Source organism: Neophocaena asiaeorientalis, unplaced genomic scaffold (genome assembly GCF_003031525.2).
Source record: "Neophocaena asiaeorientalis asiaeorientalis breed wild unplaced genomic scaffold, Neophocaena_asiaeorientalis_V1.1 scaffold171, whole genome shotgun sequence".
NCBI lineage: Eukaryota > Metazoa > Chordata > Mammalia > Artiodactyla > Phocoenidae > Neophocaena > Neophocaena asiaeorientalis.
The window spans coordinates 10292277-10314653 of NW_020174013.1; the positions used below are offsets into that span (position 1 = coordinate 10292277).

A 22377-nucleotide genomic window follows, 5' to 3' on the forward strand; every position below is an offset into this window, starting at 1 on the left:
TTTTTTTTTTTTCAGTACAGGGGCCTCTCACTGTTGTGGAGCACAGGCTCCGGACGCGCAGGCTCAGCGGCCATGGCTCACGGGCCTAGCCACTCTGCGGCATGTGGGATCTTCCCGGACCGGGGCACGAACCCATGCCCCCTGTATCGGCAGGCCGACTCTCAACCACTGCGCCACCAGGGAAGCCCCAACATCAGCTGTTCTTGAGTCCCTTTTTCCTTAGAAACATTCCTTCTGGAGTTCTTTTGTTTCTTTCTCAAATGTGGATTGGTTTCTCTCTCAGCCTGCTGTACAGTGGTCCAACTGGGACATCTTTTAACTACTTTCCCAAATTGGATCCACTTTCTCCTGGATCCCATCCCTTACTCTTTCTGGATTACTCCTTTGTTTTGCTGTATTTTATCACCAATGGCATCTTTAAAAAGGGTATCTTGGAGGTAATTCTTATGAAGTTTTACATGTTGAAAATGTCCTTTAGGAATTTAGGATTAAAATATATACACTACAAAATAGATATATAAAATAGATAACCAATAAGAACCTACTGTATATCACAGAAAACTATACTCAATATCTTGTAATAACCTACAGTGGAAAAGAATCTGAAAAAGAATATATGTATGTATATATATGTGTGTAGGTATAACTAAATCACTTTGCTGTACACCTGAAACTAATACAACATAGTAAATAAACTATACTTCAATAAAAAAATTTTTAGGGCTTCCCTGGTGGCGTAGTGGTTAAGAATCCGCCTGCCAATGCAGGGGACACGGGTTTGAGCCCTGGTCCAGGAAGATCCCACGTGTGGCGGAGCAACTAAGCCCGTGCGCCACAACTACTGAGCCTGCGCTTTAGAGCCCGCGAGCCACAACTACTGAAGCCCACGTGCCTAGATCCTGTGCTCCGCAACAAGAGAAGCCACCGCATTGAGAAGCCCGCGCACCACAACGAAGAGTAGCCCCCACTCCCTGCAACTAGAGAAAGCCCGCGCGCAGCAACGGAGACCCAACGCATCCAAAAAATTAAATAAATAAATAAAGTTATTAAAATAAAAAGTTAAAAAAAGAAAAGAAAAGCCAGTGTAGCAAGGCTCCCAGCAGGAGCCTAAGCTGCGGCCCTCCATCGTAAGGATCTTCGATGATCAAGGCCCAGTAGGCGGGCTGGCATGTGGGCCTTGCAGGAGAGAGAACTCATCCCACTGCAAATGGGGTCAAGCAGGCCAACCCGGCCCCATGAATAAGCCTCAGTCATCAGTGGGGAGTCGTGACTCCAGAGACGGTACAATGTCTGCCACTTGGATTTGACCCCAGATCAGCTCTACACATCTAAAGACATTAAGCAAGTCACTTGGTCAAGCTCACTCATGGGGCTGCTCAGGTTCTGAGTCACCATAGACTGGGTCTAAGTCCTGGCTCTACCTTGGGCCACTGACTTCCATTTCCTAACCTATCAAAGAGAGATGATAAATAGCACCCTCCCCACATTGCAGTAAGGATGAAATGATATGGGGTATGTCAATCACTGAGCACTGTGCCTGGCACCAGAAAACCAATGAATGATGGTCACCACCATCATCAAAACTGACCCCAACAGAATCGTTAAGTTTCTTCTAGTTCTAAGAGTCCTTGACAGCTCTATGACTATGACGTTAATATCTAGAACAAGGAAACTGAATGATAAAAGTGATCAAATCAGTTTCCAGATAAAGGATTAACGCATTTATCTCCGGAAGGTCTGGGGTGATGTTCTCCTAGCAAGCATCATTTCTTCACCACACTCACACTGCGTGCCACCATCACCCACCGTTGGGATCAAAGCCATTTGCTCTGTGCAGTTTACAAGTTTGTGGATCTAACAAACCCGCAAGTCTGCTCCAGGAGTGTGTGTTTAGGACAGAAATGAATCACATCCCCGAGCTATTTCTTTGTCTTGGAACATTTTCCATGAAAGTATTCTTTTCATTCGGTTGAAGGATAGGATGCTCCAAATTGTGAATCACTTTTATTTATAAAATGGGATGAATGAGGTGACATCAATGAAAACGGCAGAATAAGGATATCCGAAAAACTTCTCCGTAAAGCAATGAGAACAAAGGCAAAAGCTGTCAGAATCAACTGCTTTGTGCTATTTCACAAACCAGGCTGCTCATCCTTCAGGATGCCTAACCTGAACTAAAACCAAATTAATTTTAACTGAGTCTGTTTACTAGCAGTAAATAAATCATTACTAACTCATGGCATTCATTTAACGCATGCATTTCAAAGGAAATACAGTATCAGCCAGTGGGGCGGGGCGGGGGGGAAGAAAACTGATGTCTTGAGTACTTGCTGCCAAAGCGAACTGAACACGTGCATTTATCTCCATTCCTCTCCGATCAAATAAAAAAGGCACAACTATCTCCCCCCAGACATATATACCTGTACACACACACACACACACAACCAAGCGAAGAGACAACAGCCAACAGAGATCATGTGTTTGGGGAAGATGTGAAACGGTGTGGAGGAGTGGTCCCTGAGGTAGCAGGGTGGAGAATGCTAAAGCCCAGTGTGTGGAGAGGGCCTGCTGATGAGAAGCAGGCTGATGTGCTCCACAGAATCCAAGAAAAGCTCAGAAATTTCAGGCTTTAGACACCTGTGAGGTGGAGGTGAGGGTAAGGCTGAAAGCAGGAAGACTGCCTGAGTGTCTTTTCCCCAGGTCCCTACCTACCTACTCCCAGCAGTCAGGTAGCTACCCTTCCCTCATCCCTGTAGGAGATGGAGGTTTTCATTTCCAGGGAGACTGAGCCAGAGATCTGGACCCAGGAGCCCCAGGCACTGTTAGGACAGGGGCTTTTACTGAAAACAGGAATTAAGAGAACTTCTAGACATACAGATGGCCAACAGGCACATGAAAAGATGTTCAGCATAGCTGCAAATCAAAACTACAATGAGGTATCACCTCACACTGGTAGGAATGACCATGATCAAAAAGTCTACAAATAGGGCTTCCCTGGTGGCACAGTGGTTGGGAGTCTGCCTGCTAATGCAGGGGACATGGGTTAGAGCCTGGTCTGGGAGGATCCCACATGCCGCGGAGCAACTGGGCCCACGAGCCACAATAACTGAGCCTACGCGTCTGGAGCCTGTGCTCTGCAACAGGAGAGGCCACGACAGTGAGAGGCTCACGCACCGCGATGAAGAGTGGCCCCCACTTGCCACAACGAGAGAAAGCCCTCGCACAGAAACGAAGACCAACACAGCCATAAATAAATAAATAAATATTTTTTTAAAAGTCTGCAAGTAATAAATGCTGGAGAGGATGTGGAGAAAAGGGAATCCTCCTACACTGTTGGTAGGAATGTAAATTGGTGCAGCCACTATGGAGAACAGTATGGAGGTTCCTTAAAAAACTAAAAATAGAGTTACCATACCATCCAGCAACCTCATCTCTGAGCACATACCTGGAAAACATGAAAACTCTAATTTGAAAAGATACATGCACCCCAATTTTCATAGCAGCACTATTTACAACAGGCAAACATGGAGACAACTCAAATGCCCATCAACAGATGAACGGACAAAGTAGATGTGGTATGTATATATACAATGGAATATTACTCAGCCATAAAAAAGAATGAAATATTGCCATGTGCAGCAACATGGATGGACCTAGAGATTATCATACTAAGTGAAGTCAGAAAGAGAAAGACAAATACCATACGATATCACTCACATGTAGAATCTAAACAATAATGCAAGGGAATCTATATACAAAACAGGAATAGACACAGAAAACAAACTCATGGTTACCAAAGGTGGAGGGGAGGATAAAGTAGGAGTATGGGATTAATAGATATAAACTACTACACATAAAACAGATAAGCAACAAGTATTTACTGTATAGCACAGGGACTATATGCAATATCTTGTAATAGCCTGTAACTGAAAATAATCTGAAATATATATATATATAAAACAGAACCACTTTGCTGTATACCTGAAACTAACAAAATATTGTAAATCAATTTAAAAAGAGAGAGAGAACTTCTGCACAACGAATGGTGAGACACCACCACCCCAACACAGCCCGTTCCCCCACTCAGTAACCAGAACACGGGCAACCAGCTTATAGTCTAGGCAGGAGGCTGAGGAGTCATTCTGAAGCAACTGACAAGTTCAAAAGAGAAAGCCTAACAGATACAAACATTTATGAGCTACAGAGAGGAAAAGCCAGTCCTCATCTTATCAGTCTACTGTGAAATCCACCTGGAAATAATCCCCACCTGTATTAGTTTCCTGTGGCTGCTATAACAAATTACCAGAAATTTGGTGGCTCAAAACAACTGAATTTTACTCTCTCATAGTCCTAGAGGCCAGAAGTCCCAAATCAATTTCACTGAGCTAAAATCAAGGTGTTGAGAGGCCTGTGGTCCCTCTGAAGGCTATTAGAATCCATTCCCTTCCTCTTCCAGCTTCTGGTGGTGCCGTCTTCCTTGGCTTTTGGCCGCATCACTCAAATCTCCACCTCCCTGGTCACATTGCTTTCTCCTCCTTTCTTAAATTTCCCTCTGCCTCCGTTTTATAAGGACATTTGTGATTGCATTTAGGGCCCACTGGATAATCCGGGATAATTTTTCCATCTTAAGATCCCTAACATACTCACATCTGCAAAGTTTTTGCCATCTGGTAACATTTATAGGTTCTGGGCACTAGGACATGGGCACATCTTTGTGGTCTATTATTTAGCCCACCACACCACCCACATACAGAAGGTTTTCAATTAGCTTTTTAGTCTCTCACACTTAAGTATTAGTGAAATAAAAATTTTTTCACCTTTATTGGATATCTGAATTTCTTATTTTATGAATTGTCTATTCACTGCCTTCATCCGTTTTACTTTTCTATTGGTGTTTTTCCTATAAATCATCAAGAGAATTTCAGATAAGGCCATTAACCATTTATCTGCCATGTATGTTGAAAATACTTTTCCTAAATCACATTTGCCTATTAATAACTTTGTTTACAGTTTGTTCCCTGATGTACAAAAAATTCAAAATGCTATGTAATCAAATCTAAGACTTCTTTTCCTTTGCAATTCATCCACTGCTGTTATCTCAGAAATCAGCCTTATCCTAAAATTAGATATATGCTAATATATTTTCTCCTGGTTTTATAGTCTCAAAAGTATTTAATTCGGGCTTCCCTGGTGGCGCAGTGGTTGAGAGTCCGCCTGCCGATGCAGGGGACACGGGTTCGTGCCCAGGTCTGGGAAGATCCCACATGCCGCGGAGCAGCTGGGCCCATGAGCCATGGCCGCTGAGCCTGCGCGTCCGGAGCCTGGGCTCCGCAACAGGAGAGGCCACAACAGTGAGAGGCCCGCGTACCGCAAAAAAAAAAGTATTTAATTCTTTAATCAATATGGAATTTATTATAATATGTGGTTTGAAGAGTCTAATATTTACAAGTTAATTAACCAATTGTCTGGCACAAAATAGCTCTTCCTTTCCCTACTGATTTGTCATACCATCTTTATCAAATATAAAATTTTTACATATTCTAGAGTCTGTTTTTGAGCTCTGTTCAGTTGTTTCAACTCCTCTTTCATATGCTTGCTGTATCTTTTCCCCCTCAAGTTTCTAGTTACAAATAAATAATCATAGTCCATCAAAACACCCCAAAATAACTTCATATTTTCTCATTCTTTCTTTTTTTATATTTTGGCATCCTACTGATTAGTTACTTATCTAAAAGAGTTCATTTTTATCAAATACATGTACATGTATTTGAAAATTTTTAGAAACAGGAAAGCATTTTCACCTTTTTTAAAGGAAAGAAACCAGGACTTTTCTTTCTTGCTGTTCATACAGTGATATATTGAATATCTTTGATGATTTAAATAATTAATTAATTCAACAAACACTATGTGCCAGCCATTTTCCTAGGCACTAGGTACACAGGACAAAAACAGACAAAACTCCCCACCTTCATGAAGCTTACATTCTGGTGGGAGAGACAGATAAAAACAGGATACGTAAATTTTTAAATGTAATGTATCAGACAGTGATGAGTGCTATGGAGAAAAATAAACCAAGAAAGAGGGACAGGAAATTCTGAACAGGTGACTAGAGATGACCTTAATAAGAAGGTCATATGACTCAAGACCTAAAGAAAGTAAAGGAGACTTTACTTTTCTTCTATAACTTGACACAAATGGGTTACTTACGTTGAAATACCCAGCGTATCTTTAGATATATTTTAAGTATATCTTTTGTAAAAAATTTATTTATTTTTGGCTGTGTTGGGTCTTCGTTGCTGCACGCAGGCTTCTCATTTTAGCGGCTTCTCTTGTTGCGGAGCAAGGGCTCTAGGTGCATGGGCTTCGGTAGTTGTGGCTCACGGGCTTAGTTGTTCCATGGCATGTGGGATCTTCCCAGACCAGGGCTTGAACCCGTGTCCCCTGCATTGGCAGGTGGATTCTTAACCACTGCACCACCAGGGAAGCTCTTAAGTATATCTTAAATCAACTACATTAATCATTCATTGCTTTTCTACTACGATGAGTGAAATGTTAATCTTGATATATCAAAAAGGAATCATGGGGCTTCCTTGGTGGCGCAGTGGTTGAGAGTCCGCCTGCCGATGCAGGGGACACGGGTTCGTGCTCCGGTTTGGGAAGATCCCACATGCTGCGGAGCGACTAGGCCCGTGAGCCATGGCCGCTGAGCCTGCACGTCCGGAGCCTGTGCTCCACAATGGGAGAGGCCACAACAGTGAGAGGCCCACGTACCGCAAAAAAAAAAAAAAAAAAGGAATCATGGCATATTTTAAACATCAAATTCATCATGAGTTAATTGTCCACCAACATACTTACAGGAGTGAAGCAGCCTGTTGGAAACCTTTGAACTGTAGAACGAAATACAAAGCTCCTATATTAAAAAAACAAAAAAAGATATGATCTTCTAAATCTATTTTTTTTTAATGTGAGGATCTTTAACATATTCCCTGTCTCTCATTAAATATTTAAAAATGCTAATCTGGGGACTTCCCTGGTGGCACAGTGGATAGGACTCTGTGCTCCCAGTGCAGGGGGCCCAGGTTCGATCCCTGGTCAAGGAACTAGATCCCACATGCATGCCACAACTAAGAGTTCACATACCACAACAAGGAGCCCACGTGTTACAACTAACGAGCCCACCAGTCACAACTAAGGAGGCTACCTGCCACAACTAAGGAGCCCACGTGCTGCAACTGAGGAGCCGGCAAGCCGCAACTAAGACCCAGCGCAACCAAATAAATAAATAATAAATATTTTTTAAAATGCTAATCTAATATGATGGGCATAAATGAGGTTTAAAAGTCATTAGTGTTGGGACTTCCCTGGTGGTGCAGTGGTTAAGAATCCATCTGCTAGTGCAGGGGACACAGGTTAGATCCTTGGTCCTGGAATATCACACATGCCGCAGAGCAACTAAGCCTGAGCACCACAACTATTGAAGCCCGTGTGCCCTAGAGCCCACGCACCACAACTACTGAGCCCACGCGCCTAGAGCCCGAGCTCCACAAGAGAAGCCACAGCAATGAGAAGTCCATGCACAGCAACGAAGACCCAACGCAGCCAAAAAAAAAAAAAGTCATTAGTGTTGGTGGTTAAGCATGTAAATAGAAAGGCATGAGTGAAATTAGTAAAAGCAATTTAATAAGTATATAATTACCTGGAAGCATGCTTGGGAACTGGTGCAGGAAGTAGCTCGTATTGTCCTGGCGAAAGCTGAACTGACTACACAGAATGGACAAGGACACCAATAATAGATTAATACAGGTCTCAAACTCACTTTATTATCTATCATTCATAATCCTTTATTTTATTACCATACAACATTATATAATTTATTTTCTATTTTAAGAGTGGAAAAGGTACACTTTCAAAGGTAGAGCTTCAAAACACTCAACAGCTATTCACTTTTCGTGGTGAATATTATGACAGTATGCCTACAGTGGTATGGAGAAAAATGCTGTACAATTAATCATATTTTAAATGTACTAGATTCAACAAATCCAATTGATCACCAATTAGTGAGCCTGCTCTGTTGGTAAAGAACTGTGCTAGGTATGGTGGAGAATACAGGAGTGTTCTCATAATACATAAACAATGCTAATATAAAACACTATAATCGACACTAAAAGAAAGATTGGAGATGTCGGAGATAGGGAGAGATTAACCCAACTGGGTGACCAACAGCTAACATCACATACTCAATGGTGAAAAGCTAAAAGCTTTTCCTCTAAGGTCAGGAACAGGACAAGGGTGCCTATGTCTCCATTCCTATTCAACATAGTACTGGAAGTCCTAGCCAGAGTAATTAGGCAAGAAGAAGAAATAAAAGGCAACCAAATTGGAAAGGAAGAAGTAAAACTGTCCCTGTTTGCAAATGACATAATCTTATATATAAAAAACTCTAAAAGACTCCACTAAAAAACTGTTTGAACTAATAAGGAAATTCAGTAAAGTTGCAGGATACAAAAACAACATACAAAAATCAGTTGAAAAAAAAAATCAGTTGACTTCCTATACACTAACAATGAAGTATCTGAAAAAGAAATTAAGAAAACAATCTCATTTACAATAAATAGCATCAAAACATAAAATACTTAGGAATAAATTTAAGGAGATGGAAGATCTGTACACTGAAAACTATAAGACACTGATGAAAGAAACTGAAGAAGACACAAATAAATGGAAAGATATCCCATGTTTATGGATTAGAAGAATTAATATTGTTAAAATACCATATTATCGAAAGCAATCTACAGATTCAGTGCAATCCCTATCAAAATCCCAGTAGCATTTTTTCAAAGATATAGAAGAAACAATCCTAAATTCAGTATGGAACCACAAACGGCCCCAGATAGCCAAAGCAATCTTGAGGAAGAAGAACAAAGCTGGAGGGATCACACGTCCTGATTTCAAACTATATTGCAGAGCTACAGTAATCAAAACAGTATGATACCAGAATAAAAACAGACACATAGACTAATGGAACAAAATAGAGAGCCCAGAAATAAATCCACACAGAAACAGTCAACTAATCTTTGACAAGGGCACCAAGAATACACAATAGGGAAAGGATAGTCCCTTCAATAAATGGTATTGGGGAGACTGGATATCCACATGCAAAAGAACAAAACTAAACCCTATCTTATGCACAAATACTAACTCAAAATGATTGAATACTTAAACATAACATATGAAATGATAAAACACCTAAAAGAAAACATATAGAAAAATCTCCTTGACATTGGTCTCGGCAATGATTTTTTTAGATATGACACCAAAAGTACAGGCAACAAAAGCAAAAACAAACAAGTGGGACTACATCAAAGTATAGCCAAGGAAACAATCAATAAAATGCAAAGGCAACCTAAGGAATGGGAGAAAATATTTTCAAACCATATATCTGATAAGGTATTAATATCCAAAATATATAAGGAACTCATACAACTCAATAGCAAAAAGACAAGTAATCAAATTTAAAAATGGGCAAAAGACCTGAAGAGACATTTTTCCATAGAAGACATACAAATGACCAACAAGTACATGGAAAGGTGCTCAACATCACTAATCATCAGGAAAATGAAAATCAAAACCACAATGCGGTATCACCTCACACCAGTTAGAATGGCTATTATCAAAAAGACAAGAAATAACTAGTGTTGGTGAGGATGTGGAGAAAAGGGAACCCTTGTGCACTTTGGTGGGAATATAAAATTGTATAGCCATTATGGAAAACAGTATGGAGGTTCCTCAAAAAATAAAAATAGAACTACCATATGATCTAGCAATCCCACTTCTGGGTATATATCTGAAGGAAACAGAATCAATATTTGGAAGAGACACCTGCAATCCCATGTTCACTGCAGCATTATTCACAATAACCGAGCTATGGAAATAACCTAGGCGCCCATACATGGATGAATGGATAATGAAAATGTGATATATATTCCCTTAATGCATATACTATATTGGAATGTTGTTCAGCCATAAAAAAGAAGGAAAGCCTACCATTTGCAACAACATGGATGAACCCAGAGAACATTATGCCAAGTTGAATAAGCCAGAGAAAGACAAATACCATTTTGTAACACTTATATGTGCAATCTAAAAGGGTTGTACTCATAGAAACAGAGAGTAAAATGGTGGTTCCCAGATTGGCAGGTGGTAGAAATGGGGAGATGTTGGTCAAAAGGTACAAACTTTATTATAAGATGAATAAGTTCTGGAGAGAGAATGTACAGCATGGTGACTACAGCTAATAATACTGTATTGTATACTTGAAAATTGCTAAGAGAGATCTTATGTGCTTTATGGTTTTGTTTTCTTGTTTTTCTTTTAATTATTTGGCTGTGTCGCACGGCATGTGGGATGTTAGTTCCACAACCAGGGATCGAACCCGCACAGTAGAAGTGTGAAGTCTTAATCACTGGACTGCCAGGGAAGTCCCCATTCTTATGTGCTCTTATCACACACACACACAAAATGGTAACGTGTGAGGTGATGGATGTGCTAATTAACTTGATTGTGGTAACCATTTCACAATATGTGTGTGTGTGTGTGTGTGTGTGTGTATACATATATATAAAACAAATCATCATGTTGTACACCTTAAATATATTCGGTTTTATTTTTCAATTACACCTCAATAAAGCTGGGGGAAATAAATAAATAAATCCAACTGGGGGATCTAAAGATGGTAAAGACAGACAGATTTGAGTGGGGCTTTAAGGAAGGTAAGACTTCCTGAGGAATGCAAGAGAGGGATTCTAAGAAGGAGGAACACCATAGAGTCCTTCCATTTTGGGAGGGACTCTACCCAGGATTCGGTAATATAACTCCTCCCTGCCAGCTCCTTGAACATAGGAAGTTCTGGAGGTCTGGTCAGTCTTCCCCTGGCTTCTCATTCTCTTTCCTTCCCTCCCTCCCTTCCTTCACACATCCCACTCTCTGTGCTTACCAGTTCCTGATACTCCCTTATTTCCCTTACCTCAGGGCTAATATCCACAGACCAAAGGATAGTGGAGCCACCCAGGTAGTTTGCAATGTTTCACAACGGGCAGAGAGACAGTCTCTTCTACGGTGGATTTTTCAGTCCATTAGAAATCCTATCAGGATACTCATAAGATGAATGCAGCCAAAAGACTGTCAGGTACAATATTTTTAGGTACTACTGGTGGAAATTTCATCCAGTGTGTCTTCTTCTTTGAGAAATGGTCTCTTGCTTCACGTGGAAGTATCAGTGACTCACCACCCAGACATCTTTATGGTCTGAGAAATAGACAGCATTGGACTTTCTCAAAAAGATGCCTGACTAATGGTACCAATGATGTTGTTCTTACCAGCACCCTGTAATTTTCATCAGCTCCAGAAACTATGTGAGTCCCAGTCCCTGAGATGTCTTCTGTATCCGTCTTTCAGATTCACTTTCATTTACCATTCTCTTCACAAATTTACTTGTGACAATCACTGCTCTGCCTTGCAGTTTCTCTATGAGAGTTCATCCTCAAATAATACCTGCTAAATGAGCCAACTTTGAGCACCATTTTTTTTTTCTTTTTTTTTGAGATACGGGGGCCTCTCACTGCTGTGGCCTCTCCCGTTGCGAAGCACAGGCTCTGGACGCGCAGGCTCAGCGGCCACAGCTCACAGGCCCAGCCGCTCTGCGGCATGTGGGATCCTCCCGGACCAGGGCACGAACCCATGTCCCCTGCATCGGCAGGCAGACTCTCAACCACTGCGCCACCAGGCAAGCCCATGAGCACAATTTTTTTTTTCATTTAACTGCATGATGAATTGTTCCATCTTATCTATGCTTTGCTCTTCATCATTCTAACATTTAAGTCTTCGGTTCCCTGAAGTATTACCGGCCAGCCCCCTCCTAGGCACAAAATTTCTCTCTGTTGACACCTTGCTCAATGAAAAACCATCCTGTTGAAAATGCATTCTTTCAGCCATTATTTTACCATGGAGCACTTTGCAAATAAACATGTCTTCAGAGATACTTGATCACAGTTATGAACACAGCTAAGAAAAACCAATTAACCGGTTAGATTTTCTCAACCGTCATCTCCCAATCAGCTGTTCAAGGATGTCTTTTGAACACATTCAAATGGATCGTTGGATTCATTCTCTGAGTTAATAGAGGTGCCATTCCATCCTGCCTACCTCTTTTTGACCTAAAACAGATAGTGGGAGGTGGGGAGGGGTGGGCAGAATCACCACATTTGTTTCTTTTCACATAAGTTTCATCTTCTAAGACAATGCTGAAGCTAACCTAGACAGAAGTTTGAGGCAATTTTAAATTTTGTTTAATTGTGCTTTTCATTGAAATAGCCTAGGAAGTGAATAAGTTTTAAAATGGAAAATGAAAAGAAATAATAGCAAAAATATTAGTTGGAAAAATTTTTGATTTCTACAAATGAACATGAATGAAAAGACTATTACTTGCACACTGAAAACAAGTCAAATCTATAGAAAGAAAAAAAAATTAAAGGTAAGTCTCTTTGCCCCCTACCTAACCTCTGCTTCCTAAATGGAAACACTGTTAATGATTGCTTAAGTATCACCCAAGAAAATAAGTATGCATTTAACATCGTATATATATTTGTTTTTATTTTTACAAATGGGATTATGCTATAAATATTGGTCTGTTCCTTGAGTTTTTCCATTTAATAATATATCTTGGAGGTGCTTCCATATCACCACAGATAGATATACCTCATTATTTTTAATGGTAGCACAGCATTGTATGGTTGTGGCATTATATAACTAGCCCTCTAGTTAGATAAATTTATGAACAATGCTGCAGTATTTTATATAAATATCTCACTGTACTTTCATAAGACTATTTGTAGGAACTACTGAGCTCGCGTGCCTCAAGGAGAGAGCCTGTGTGCCACAAACTATAGAGCCCAGGTGTGCCTGGAGCCGGTGCGCCACAACTAGAGAGAGAAAAAAAAACCCACGCCACAACTAGAGAGAAGATGGCACACCACAACTAGAGAAGCCCGCACGCAGCAACGAAAGATCCCGCATGCTGCAACTAAGACCTGATGCAGCCAAAAAAATAAAGAAATTAAATAAATAAAATTAATATATTTTTTAAAAGACCATTTTTAGGGTAAAGTCCTGACAGTGGAATGGTCCCTATGTGCATTTAAAATATGAACAAGAATCTTCAAACCACCCTCCAAAATACTTGCAACAATTTGTATGCACACAGAATATCTCTTTCTGTACTCCCTTTGCCAATATAATGGGTATCATCCAACTTAAATTGTTGATCATCTGACAGGCAAAAAATTGTGTCTACCTGCTTTTGTTCTTTTGTAATTATTTAATAATTAGTGGAAGTCAAGCATCACTTTATGTTTTTTAGCAACTGGTATATCTCTTTGTGAACTGCTAGCTCATATCATTTGTTCATTTTTATTTGCATTTCTCTGATCATTAGCAATGTTGAACACCTTTTCATGTGTCTGCTGGCCATCTGTATGTCTTCTTTGGAAAAATGTATATTCAGGTCTTCTACCATTTTTAATTGTCTTGGTTTTGGGTTTTATTTTTTTTATATATTGAGTTATGTGAACTGTTTATCTATTTTGTATACTAACACCTTCCTTATTGGTTATATCATTTGCAAATATTTTCTCCCAGGTTGCCTTTTCTCCCAGGTTGCCTTTTCATTTTGTTGATGGTTTCCTTTGCTGTGCAAAAGCTTTTAAATTTAATTAGGTCCCACTTGTTTATTTTTGCTTTAGTTTCCTTTGCCTCAGGAGACATATCCCAAAAAATATTGCAGCAATTTATGTCAGAGAGTGTTCTGCCTATGTTTTGTTCTAGAAGTTTTATGGTTTCTGGTCTTACATTTAGGTCTTTAATCCGTTGAGCTTATTTTTGTATATGATGTGGGAAAATGTTCTAATTTCATTCTTTCAGATGTAGCTGCCCAGTTTTCCCAGCAACACTTACTGACGAGACAGTCTTTTCCCCATTGTATATTCTTGCCTCCTTTGTCATAGCTTAACTGACCGTAAGTGCGTGGGTTTGCTTCTGGGCTCTCTATTCTGTTTCATTAATCTATGTGTCTGTTTTTGTGCCAGTACCATGCTGTTTTGCTCACTATAGCTTTGTAGTATTGTCTGATAGAAGTTTTATGGTTTCTGGTCTTACATTTAGGTCTTTAATCCGTTGAGCTTATTTTTGTATATGATGTGGGAAAATGTTCTAATTTCATTCTTTCAGATGTAGCTGCCCAGTTTTCCCAGCAACACTTACTGACGAGACAGTCTTTTCCCCATTGTATATTCTTGCCTCCTTTGTCATAGCTTAACTGACCGTAAGTGCGTGGGTTTGCTTCTGGGCTCTCTATTCTGTTTCATTAATCTATGTGTCTGTTTTTGTGCCAGTACCATGCTGTTTTGCTCACTATAGCTTTGTAGTATTGTCTGAAGTCAGGGAGAGTCATAATTCCGGTTTTGTTATTTTATCTCAAGATTGCTTTGGCTATTCAGGGTCTTCTGTGGTTCTATAGATATTTGAGGATTATTTGTTCTAGTTATATGAAAAATGTCATGGGTATTTTCATAGGGATTACATTAAATCTGTAGATTTCTTTCGGAAGTATGGACGTTTTAACCATACTAACTCTTCCAAGCCATGAACATGAAATATCTTTCCATCTCTTTGTATCACTTTCAATTTCCTTCATCAGTATTTTATAGTTTTCAGAGTATAGGCCTTTCACCTCCTTGGTTAAGTTTATTCCTAGGTATTTTATTATTTTTGCTGTGATTTTAACTGAGATTGTCTTCTTGCTTTCTCTTTCTGACAGTTATTAGAGTATAGAAAAGCAACAGATTTCTGTATATTAATCTTGTACCCTGCAACTTCACCAAATTCAGTTTTTAGTTCTAATAGTTTTTTTTTGGTGCCTTTGCTCATTTTTAAACCAGAATGTCCATTTCAATTGCATTATAAGAGAGCATGACTCATTTTTACCCCTTGATGCAAGAGTGTTGAAGCCATGCAGTTAGTGGTCAGTGTTTCTTGAAACTCCCTTGCAGCTTCACTACCTGATAGCACTCTACTCTTCTGCATTGGCTGACCTTGGCCAGTACTGACTCATTGCCTACAGACTGGGGCAGAGTCACCATCTTCTCCTCGCCCCTTTCATTGTAAGGAAACTCTGGCACTGACTTATTTAACTTTGGGTTGCTCTGAAACTCCCCTACCATGTTGATTTCAAGCTTAGGCTTTAAACTTCCCCATTTAAATCACTGGATCCAGGTTTCCAGTTGAAAACATGAACAGTGCATTTTAAATGGTCGTGGACTTATACTCTGCAAGGTGGAGTGGCACTGGGGCACAATTTTTCTGTGGGGCATTTTGGCAATGCATCTCAAAAGACTTAGACATCTACATGCCCTTTCCTCAACAACTCCACTCTCTGACTAAAAGCAGGAAATGACTGAACATGAAGTATTAGTATTAGGTTATGTCCTTACAGTAGAATACTATGCAGCTATTTAAAATGATGTAGAGAATACATGATGGTGTGGAAAAGATTCACAATATACTTCCAAGGGAAAAAAAGAGTTCTGCTTTCTGCTAATGGCAGGCTAGGTTATCTGGATGAAGAAACTTCCCACTGCAGACAACTACTAGAAATGAGAGTTGAAATACTAAAAATAGACAAGAGCTTTTAAAAAGATATGAAATTGATGACATTAAGGAATATAAACCCCCCCAAACGAAGAGATAGCAAGAAACCAGACAGGCAAATGGCCCAGTTTTGCTCAGAGGATGTATGCTGGTCCAGACTCAACTCAGCAGAGGAACAGAGCTGGGTTTGAGTGAACTTCAGAGCCCTAGAAGGATCCAGAGGCCAAAGCCTGGACCATCAATGTCGTTGATTTAATGGAAGTCTCACCAACAGGAGTTGGAGGCCGTAAAAGGGGACTTCCTGAAAGCAAACCTACCACCTCACCCCAATGCTAGGGACTGCAAAAAGAGTTGTCTTGGTGCTAAGGAGAATTGGGAGAGGGGGAAGAAACACATCCTTGAGAGACTGTAACCGTGGGCTGGTTCCTTTCATGGATTCAGTCCAAATGCCCATCACTAGAGTGATCCAAGAATACATAAGCAGCGTATTTCAAGTGGCACCAAACTGGTAGCTCCCCTAAGTATTAGCAGAACCAAAAGCAAATTTCTCTGAAGGAAAAAGGCTTTCATCTTAGGGAATTCATGAAAACAACCTTTCGGTGGGAACGAGCAACACACAGTCAAAGATAATCACACATCCAAGGGACCAAGATGAGTACGGCCGAGTCAGATTTCAGAAATGTAAGCAATCACTAATTCATGCATGCATTCAACAAATATCAACCATCAGACACTGTTCTAGAGGCAAAGATGTAGCAGTGAACAAAGCGGGTAAGTATTCATGTCCTCATGAAGCTTCACTCTCACGGAAGGAGGCAGACAACAAATAATAAATGCAAAGTGCAAATAAATTATATAGTATACTGAGGGCTCTAGGTGCTATGGAAACCATGAAGGAGCAGGGTAGGAAGGTCAGGAGTGTCAGGTGGCCAATTTAAATGAGGCTCATTGAGAAGGTGACACTTGAACAAAGACTTGAAGGAGAGGGGATAAGCCATGCAGATGTCTGGGATAAGAGCATATGAAGGAACATCCAGTGCAAAGACCCTGAGGTAAGAGTGAGAGTAGCAAATTCAAGAAGCAGCCAGGATGAGGCCAGTGGGGCAGGATGAGAGTGAGGGGTGAGGTCACAAATGAAGCCTATCCACCATCAACCTGTTGGCCCTGAAAACAGCCACTCAGAGATCACACCGACTATCACAAAGCCTGAACCCGGAGGTTCTCAATCAGGAGTGTTTTTTTGATTTTTGGTTCCCCCCTTCCTCAGGGGACACTTGGACAATGTCTGGAGACAGTTTCAGTTGTTACAATGGGGAGGGGGGGACTGCTAATTGGCATCTAATTATCCTGAAATGCTGCTAAACATCCTACAAAGCACAGAACCGCCTCCTACCACAGAGAATTATCCTGACCCAAGAGTCAGTAGTGCCAAGGGTGAGAAACCCTAAATTTTGACATAAAATGGAGAAGTCAAAAAGGCAGTTGGATATACAAGTCTGGAGTTCAACAGAGAAGGCTGGGCAGGAGATATACATTCGGAAATTATAAACAAATAACTGGTGTTCAAAGCCTTGAGACTGAATCAGATCAGCGGGGAGTGAGTGTAGATGGGGAAGAGGTGTTGTGTGCCTGGCGTTCCAACAGGAAGAGGGCAGGGAAGAGGGGCTGGACCGGCCAAAAGGCTGAGAAGAGGAAAACAAGAATGAGGATTGAGGAGGAGGTGTCAGGGGTTTGGAAAGAGGGGAGATGTGAGAGAAAGCTACCCTGGAGAATGGGAGAGTAAACAGACTAGGGAAGTCCATTCTGGGTCCACAGGAGGTGAAGAATTTAAAATGAGACTAGTCATTTGGTTACACAGATGCAGGTTCAAAGTTCGAAGAGAGATTTGACCAGGGTTGTGGCTTTGCCAAACAAGTAAGATGAGCCATCAGGGGCCAGGGAATTGAGGGCGTGTGCAGGGAATAACTCTAATGATTAACTTAAGCTTTGAAAGGAAGGAAAGCACTGAAAGTTGAGAGGCAATGAAAGGTGGTAGTATAAGCAGATAGGGTAGAGAGTCCCCAGAGAAAGAGAACGAGGCATGGCTTTCCTGACATAAGAGAAGCCATTTTTGGCCTAAGCCATTTTGTGATCTAAGCCTGGCCTCGGTAATTAATGATCTTAAGGGAAGTGAGGAAATGAAGGAACAAGGAAAAACAGTCAAGGAACAATAGGTCAGCAATAAAACAGAGTCCCAGTTCCTCCTCAAGGGATATACGTAACAATTGGATATGTGTCTTTGAGTTCTGCAGGAACTAAGGCCTCCACCCAGGTGGAGGATAGAAGGATGATGCTGACCCTCCTGACTTCAATCAACTAAAGCTTGGACTCTGTCGACCTTTGCCCTGATCCTACACTGAATTCTCCTCTGCTCAAGCCCCCTCATGAATATGCATGTACCTTTAGCTTCAGACTTCCCCAATTTTGCTGTTAGGGAGACACTGCTTTGGGAAAGATACCTGTTTTCTCCTAACTCGCTGCAAGTAATAAATCCTTCCTCCTCCCTCTCTTTGGCTTAGTTGTATCTTTTGGTTCGACACCCAGCAGGAGGCAAACTCATTTTTTGGGCAACAGTGAGATCAATGGATTGTAGACTGGGTGGGAACAGAAAAAGTGTTGAGGTTGGGATACTAGAGTGGGCAAGGCGGAAGATCAGGGGACAGTGATCAGAGTGGGATGCATGCAACTGAAATTAAGGAGGGTAGAAATGATTGGTGTTGAAAAAAATGTAAGGAGTGAGGGCTGAAGTGCAGGAGAGTTCAAGGAACTGAGAAGCCAGATTGTTGGAAAATCATCATCTACGTGTGTACTGAAATTATGACAGGAGTAGTGGAAAAGAGTGACAGGGTGCAGAGGGAGCTAAAATCATCCAGAAATAAGGTGGAGTAACACAGGGGTTACTGGGATGACTGCAACACTGGGAAAAAGCAGGTCATAAAATTATATAATGGAGAGAAAAGCCCCACTTCTGTACATATATTCTAAAATAAAAACATTATTTCTCTAATAAGAAAAAAATTACTGTAAAAGTTGTAGGTCTATATCAAATACTCTTTGGAAAGAGCCAGATATAGATGAGTATATACACATGCACATTCAAATGTGAATATAAATATATCTATGCACATATGATTCTTTGATATAGATTCTCCTCTTGAGTTACATGCTTCAGAATAAAGGTGTTAAAAATAGTAAAAACTTTCTTACAAATGAAGGACAGCACTAACAAGGTATAATGTGAATATTCTATTAAAAATTATGATGCTTGAGAATGCTGTTCTATCTTAATAAATAACAATAATGTATACTGTATCTACCTCGAATTCCAATTATTATTTTACTGAGTTCTATTAAAAAAACAGAATTATGAATTTTTTTCTCCTCCTTCACTTCATACATTTTAATGCAAGCAGGATCATATGCCTAGATGCAAAAGATAGAACTATAAAGTTTCTAGAAGAAAGCATAGGAGAATGTGTGTACAGCCTTAGAGTAGGCAGGGATTTCTTTTACTTTTTTAATTAATTTTTATTGGAGTATAGTTGCTTTACCAGAATTATGAATTTTATTGGTCACTAAACAGGGTTACATCTGAATAGCTCTCCTCTCGTGAATATATTATTATATGCCTTTGAAACAGAAAATTAGGAAAACATTTAATTCTTCCAGTTTCTGGAGCTCAAGCCTTTGTGGGAGGTAGGGAGAGAGAGGAGAAAGAAAGGAAAGAAACAGGAAAAGTATGTTTTCAGAAGGTTTTTACCCATCCCTCTGGGTAAGCCACACTCTTTTGGTCTTTTAAAGCTTTAAATTTTGCCTAATACCAAGCATCTATGTTTTCTCCTTTCAGCAGTGGGCCTGGGCCTACCCTTAGAAACCTCTAAAAGCCAGAAGAGAGGAAGCAGAAGAGAAGTAAATGGTGAGGGAGGCTAACGAAGAATGATTTTGTATTGGAGGTGGCCAGAACAATTTCACACGTTGCCTGGTTACCTGACACCAAGTCATAAAAGTCTAATTTAGTGTTTGTATTCAGCCACTGAACTGAACGGGATAAGATTTATCCCATGAACGTTTATCATCCTGTCCTGTTTCAAAGCTATAATTTGCAAAGCTGCAGGAAGGGTTCACGGTTGGATACAACAGGTGCTCATCCTGCTGAAGATTCCTTGTCCACCCTACTAACCACACCCCTTCCATTTAATTCAACCTCCTGTGGCAATGCATCTTCTCAGGTTATCACCATATTATTCTGATAAGGTGGTGAAGACTGATACTATTATTAGCTCCTTTATAAATGGGAGATATTAAGGCCCAAAGTCCCAAATAACAAAGTCCAAGTCCCAACTCTGGCCCTTGGGCAGGCCCCAGACAGTGCTCTGCCCCTCCCGTGAAACGCCTCCCTTGAATTCCACCCCCTGAAACCCTGCCCCTCATTCAAGGCCAGAGGCGTAAGGTAGACTGGGAAAAGCACCAAACTGGGGCTCAGAAGCTCTCCATTAAAAGTACTGCCTCCGCTCTTTATTAGCTATGTGCCTCAGAACCAGTTACTTCATCTCTATTCACCTCAGTTTTCTCATCTGCAAAATGGGGATTAACATCCGTTTTGCCTATCTCAGAATGCCTGTGACAAACTACTAGGAGAATATATGTGGAAGCTCACAGCAAACCGTTAAGAGTCACACGAATGTCATATGTTATCCAAGGTCCAGCTTGAGTCCTACTCAAACCAGGGAGCCTTCCAGACTTTCAATCCCACCCCCTGGCATTTCCTCTTACACTATTTATCTCAGTACTTGATCTACGGGCTCTTGTGTTGTTATTTAAATATTTCCAAGTCAGGAACATCTTCTCTCAGAAGAGTCTAGCCCGGGGCTATAAGCAAGCAGTTCTCTGTATTCTCAATGTGATGCATGAACTGGTGAGCTGGGAGTACACCCTGACCCTCCTGGTACCAGGGTGCTCATTTCTACAAGAAATTCTTGCTAAAGCTTCCCTATGGTGTATAGTTATACTCACGCTCTAATAAGAGGACTACTGACTGAAAGGCAAAGTTTTCTCTTTAAAAGAAGAGGGCACACCATATCAACTGCTTGAAGAGACCAGAAGCATGGGCCCATCACAGATAAGACCCCAAGTCAGGGGAATCCTGCCAACAGTTCCCAGCGAGGGAAAAAAAATTTCCCCATGCACTCACTTTAGGTTGAGGAGGTCTCACGGGGATACACCTTGCTGGATATATTTGCAAATGAGACAGCCCTTTGTTTGATTTCTGGATGAAATAAGGCATTCTACAGGTTTTCAGTTTCTCCTGGGGAAGATACACTCTAAGTATAGAGAATATTTTCCTCAGGGCCTCTTGGTAGCTTGCCCATACAAAGCCACTAGTAGTGCTTTACCTGATCTCTGTAAACCAGCGTGCTGGGGTTTGACCGTGGTTTGTCTTTAAACGAGTAGGTGGCCACTTGCTTCTTTAACAAGTCCAAGAAGTCAGGAGGCATGTACTGGGGAAGGTCATTTAGTACCAGATCGTTTCTTTGCAGAAGAGGAGGTTTTTTCCTTCCTTCATTTTTAAAACTGTATGTTGCTATCACTGGATTTAATAGAGATTCTTCAATAAAAGTTTTCAAGTGGTAAGTGCCAGGATTAGGAGTGTTCTGTGGAGAATTGACATCATTTTTAAAGTCAGTGTGTAAACTGGTTAACATCTCTTAAAGCATCATTCTTGCAAAGGTCACTCCTAAGTAGCATTTCTCTTTGTTTTACAGTTTAATAAGATTCTATCAAATAGAGTCAACACTCCCGCCAGAACAATATTTCAAGACAATCACGATGATTTCCTTTCTGAGACAATTGCTAAATTATAGCAAATGGGTTACGGCCATAGCTGAAGTTTTAACTTTTCAAAAAGCAGCTTCAGAGATACTTAAACTTGAGATTCAATTTGACTGTAAATGTCAGGCCTCTCATGAGACCCCTCAGGATAAGCTTCGTGACTAAACAGAAGTTATCCTACTTCTGCTTGGTAGATACCACGTGTTTCTTTCTAGCCCTCAAGTGGGAAGCTAAAGGATAATAACACGAGACTGAGGATGAATTGGCAGAACACATGGCCTAATTAGTCCCATAAGAGGTTTGGTACTTTCAAATCACAACCACAGTATGGCTGAATGTCCAGACCTGACAGTTTCGTTGCTGCTGCTTTTGTGGCCATCTTCCCACTGAGCACTCAGCTCAGTTCTACCATTAAAATTAGTTCAATTCCAAGGAGGCTTTAGCTCCTGAGGCCCCTCTGTTATAGAAAGGTGTGAACAGAAAATATTTCTGCCATATAGAAACAATGTATCTTGAGAAGCAGGTCTTCCAGTCATCTTTCTTTTGTATATTACCATCTTGTTTTCATACATTGATCATGTTAACAAAAGTTATCATAGACTCTTACTTTTTATCTCAGTAAGATAACAACCAAAATCAAACACATTTCCAGAATGCATGCTTTTTCTTCCTTGTGTAATCTCACCAAGGTCATAAACTAGGTTGACTTTATCAAGATATCCTGTAAAACACCTAGATTCCTAGAGTTGTTTTACTTCCAAGCTTTTACTGCATTCAAAATTTAAAGTTAGTTTCTCAGTCATCTGCTGA

At 40.6% G+C, this 22377-nt stretch overlaps 1 protein-coding gene across 1 annotated transcript in view; it reads right to left on the reverse strand.

Annotated features, from left to right (window-relative positions):
• The window catches only part of STPG4 (sperm-tail PG-rich repeat containing 4), a 38620-nt gene extending 17297 nt beyond the window's left edge, over positions 1-21323 (reverse strand). Inside the window, exons 1-3 of the mRNA XM_024753531.1 lie at positions 21132-21323; positions 7697-7761; positions 6856-6910 (exon numbers count right to left, since the gene is read on the reverse strand). Of these exons, the coding sequence (XP_024609299.1) occupies positions 6856-6910; positions 7697-7761; positions 21132-21233 (222 nt within the window). The 5' untranslated portion in view covers positions 21234-21323. The remainder of the gene's footprint in view (positions 1-6855; positions 6911-7696; positions 7762-21131) is intronic.
• Between the last annotated feature and the right edge of the window lie 1054 nt (positions 21324-22377).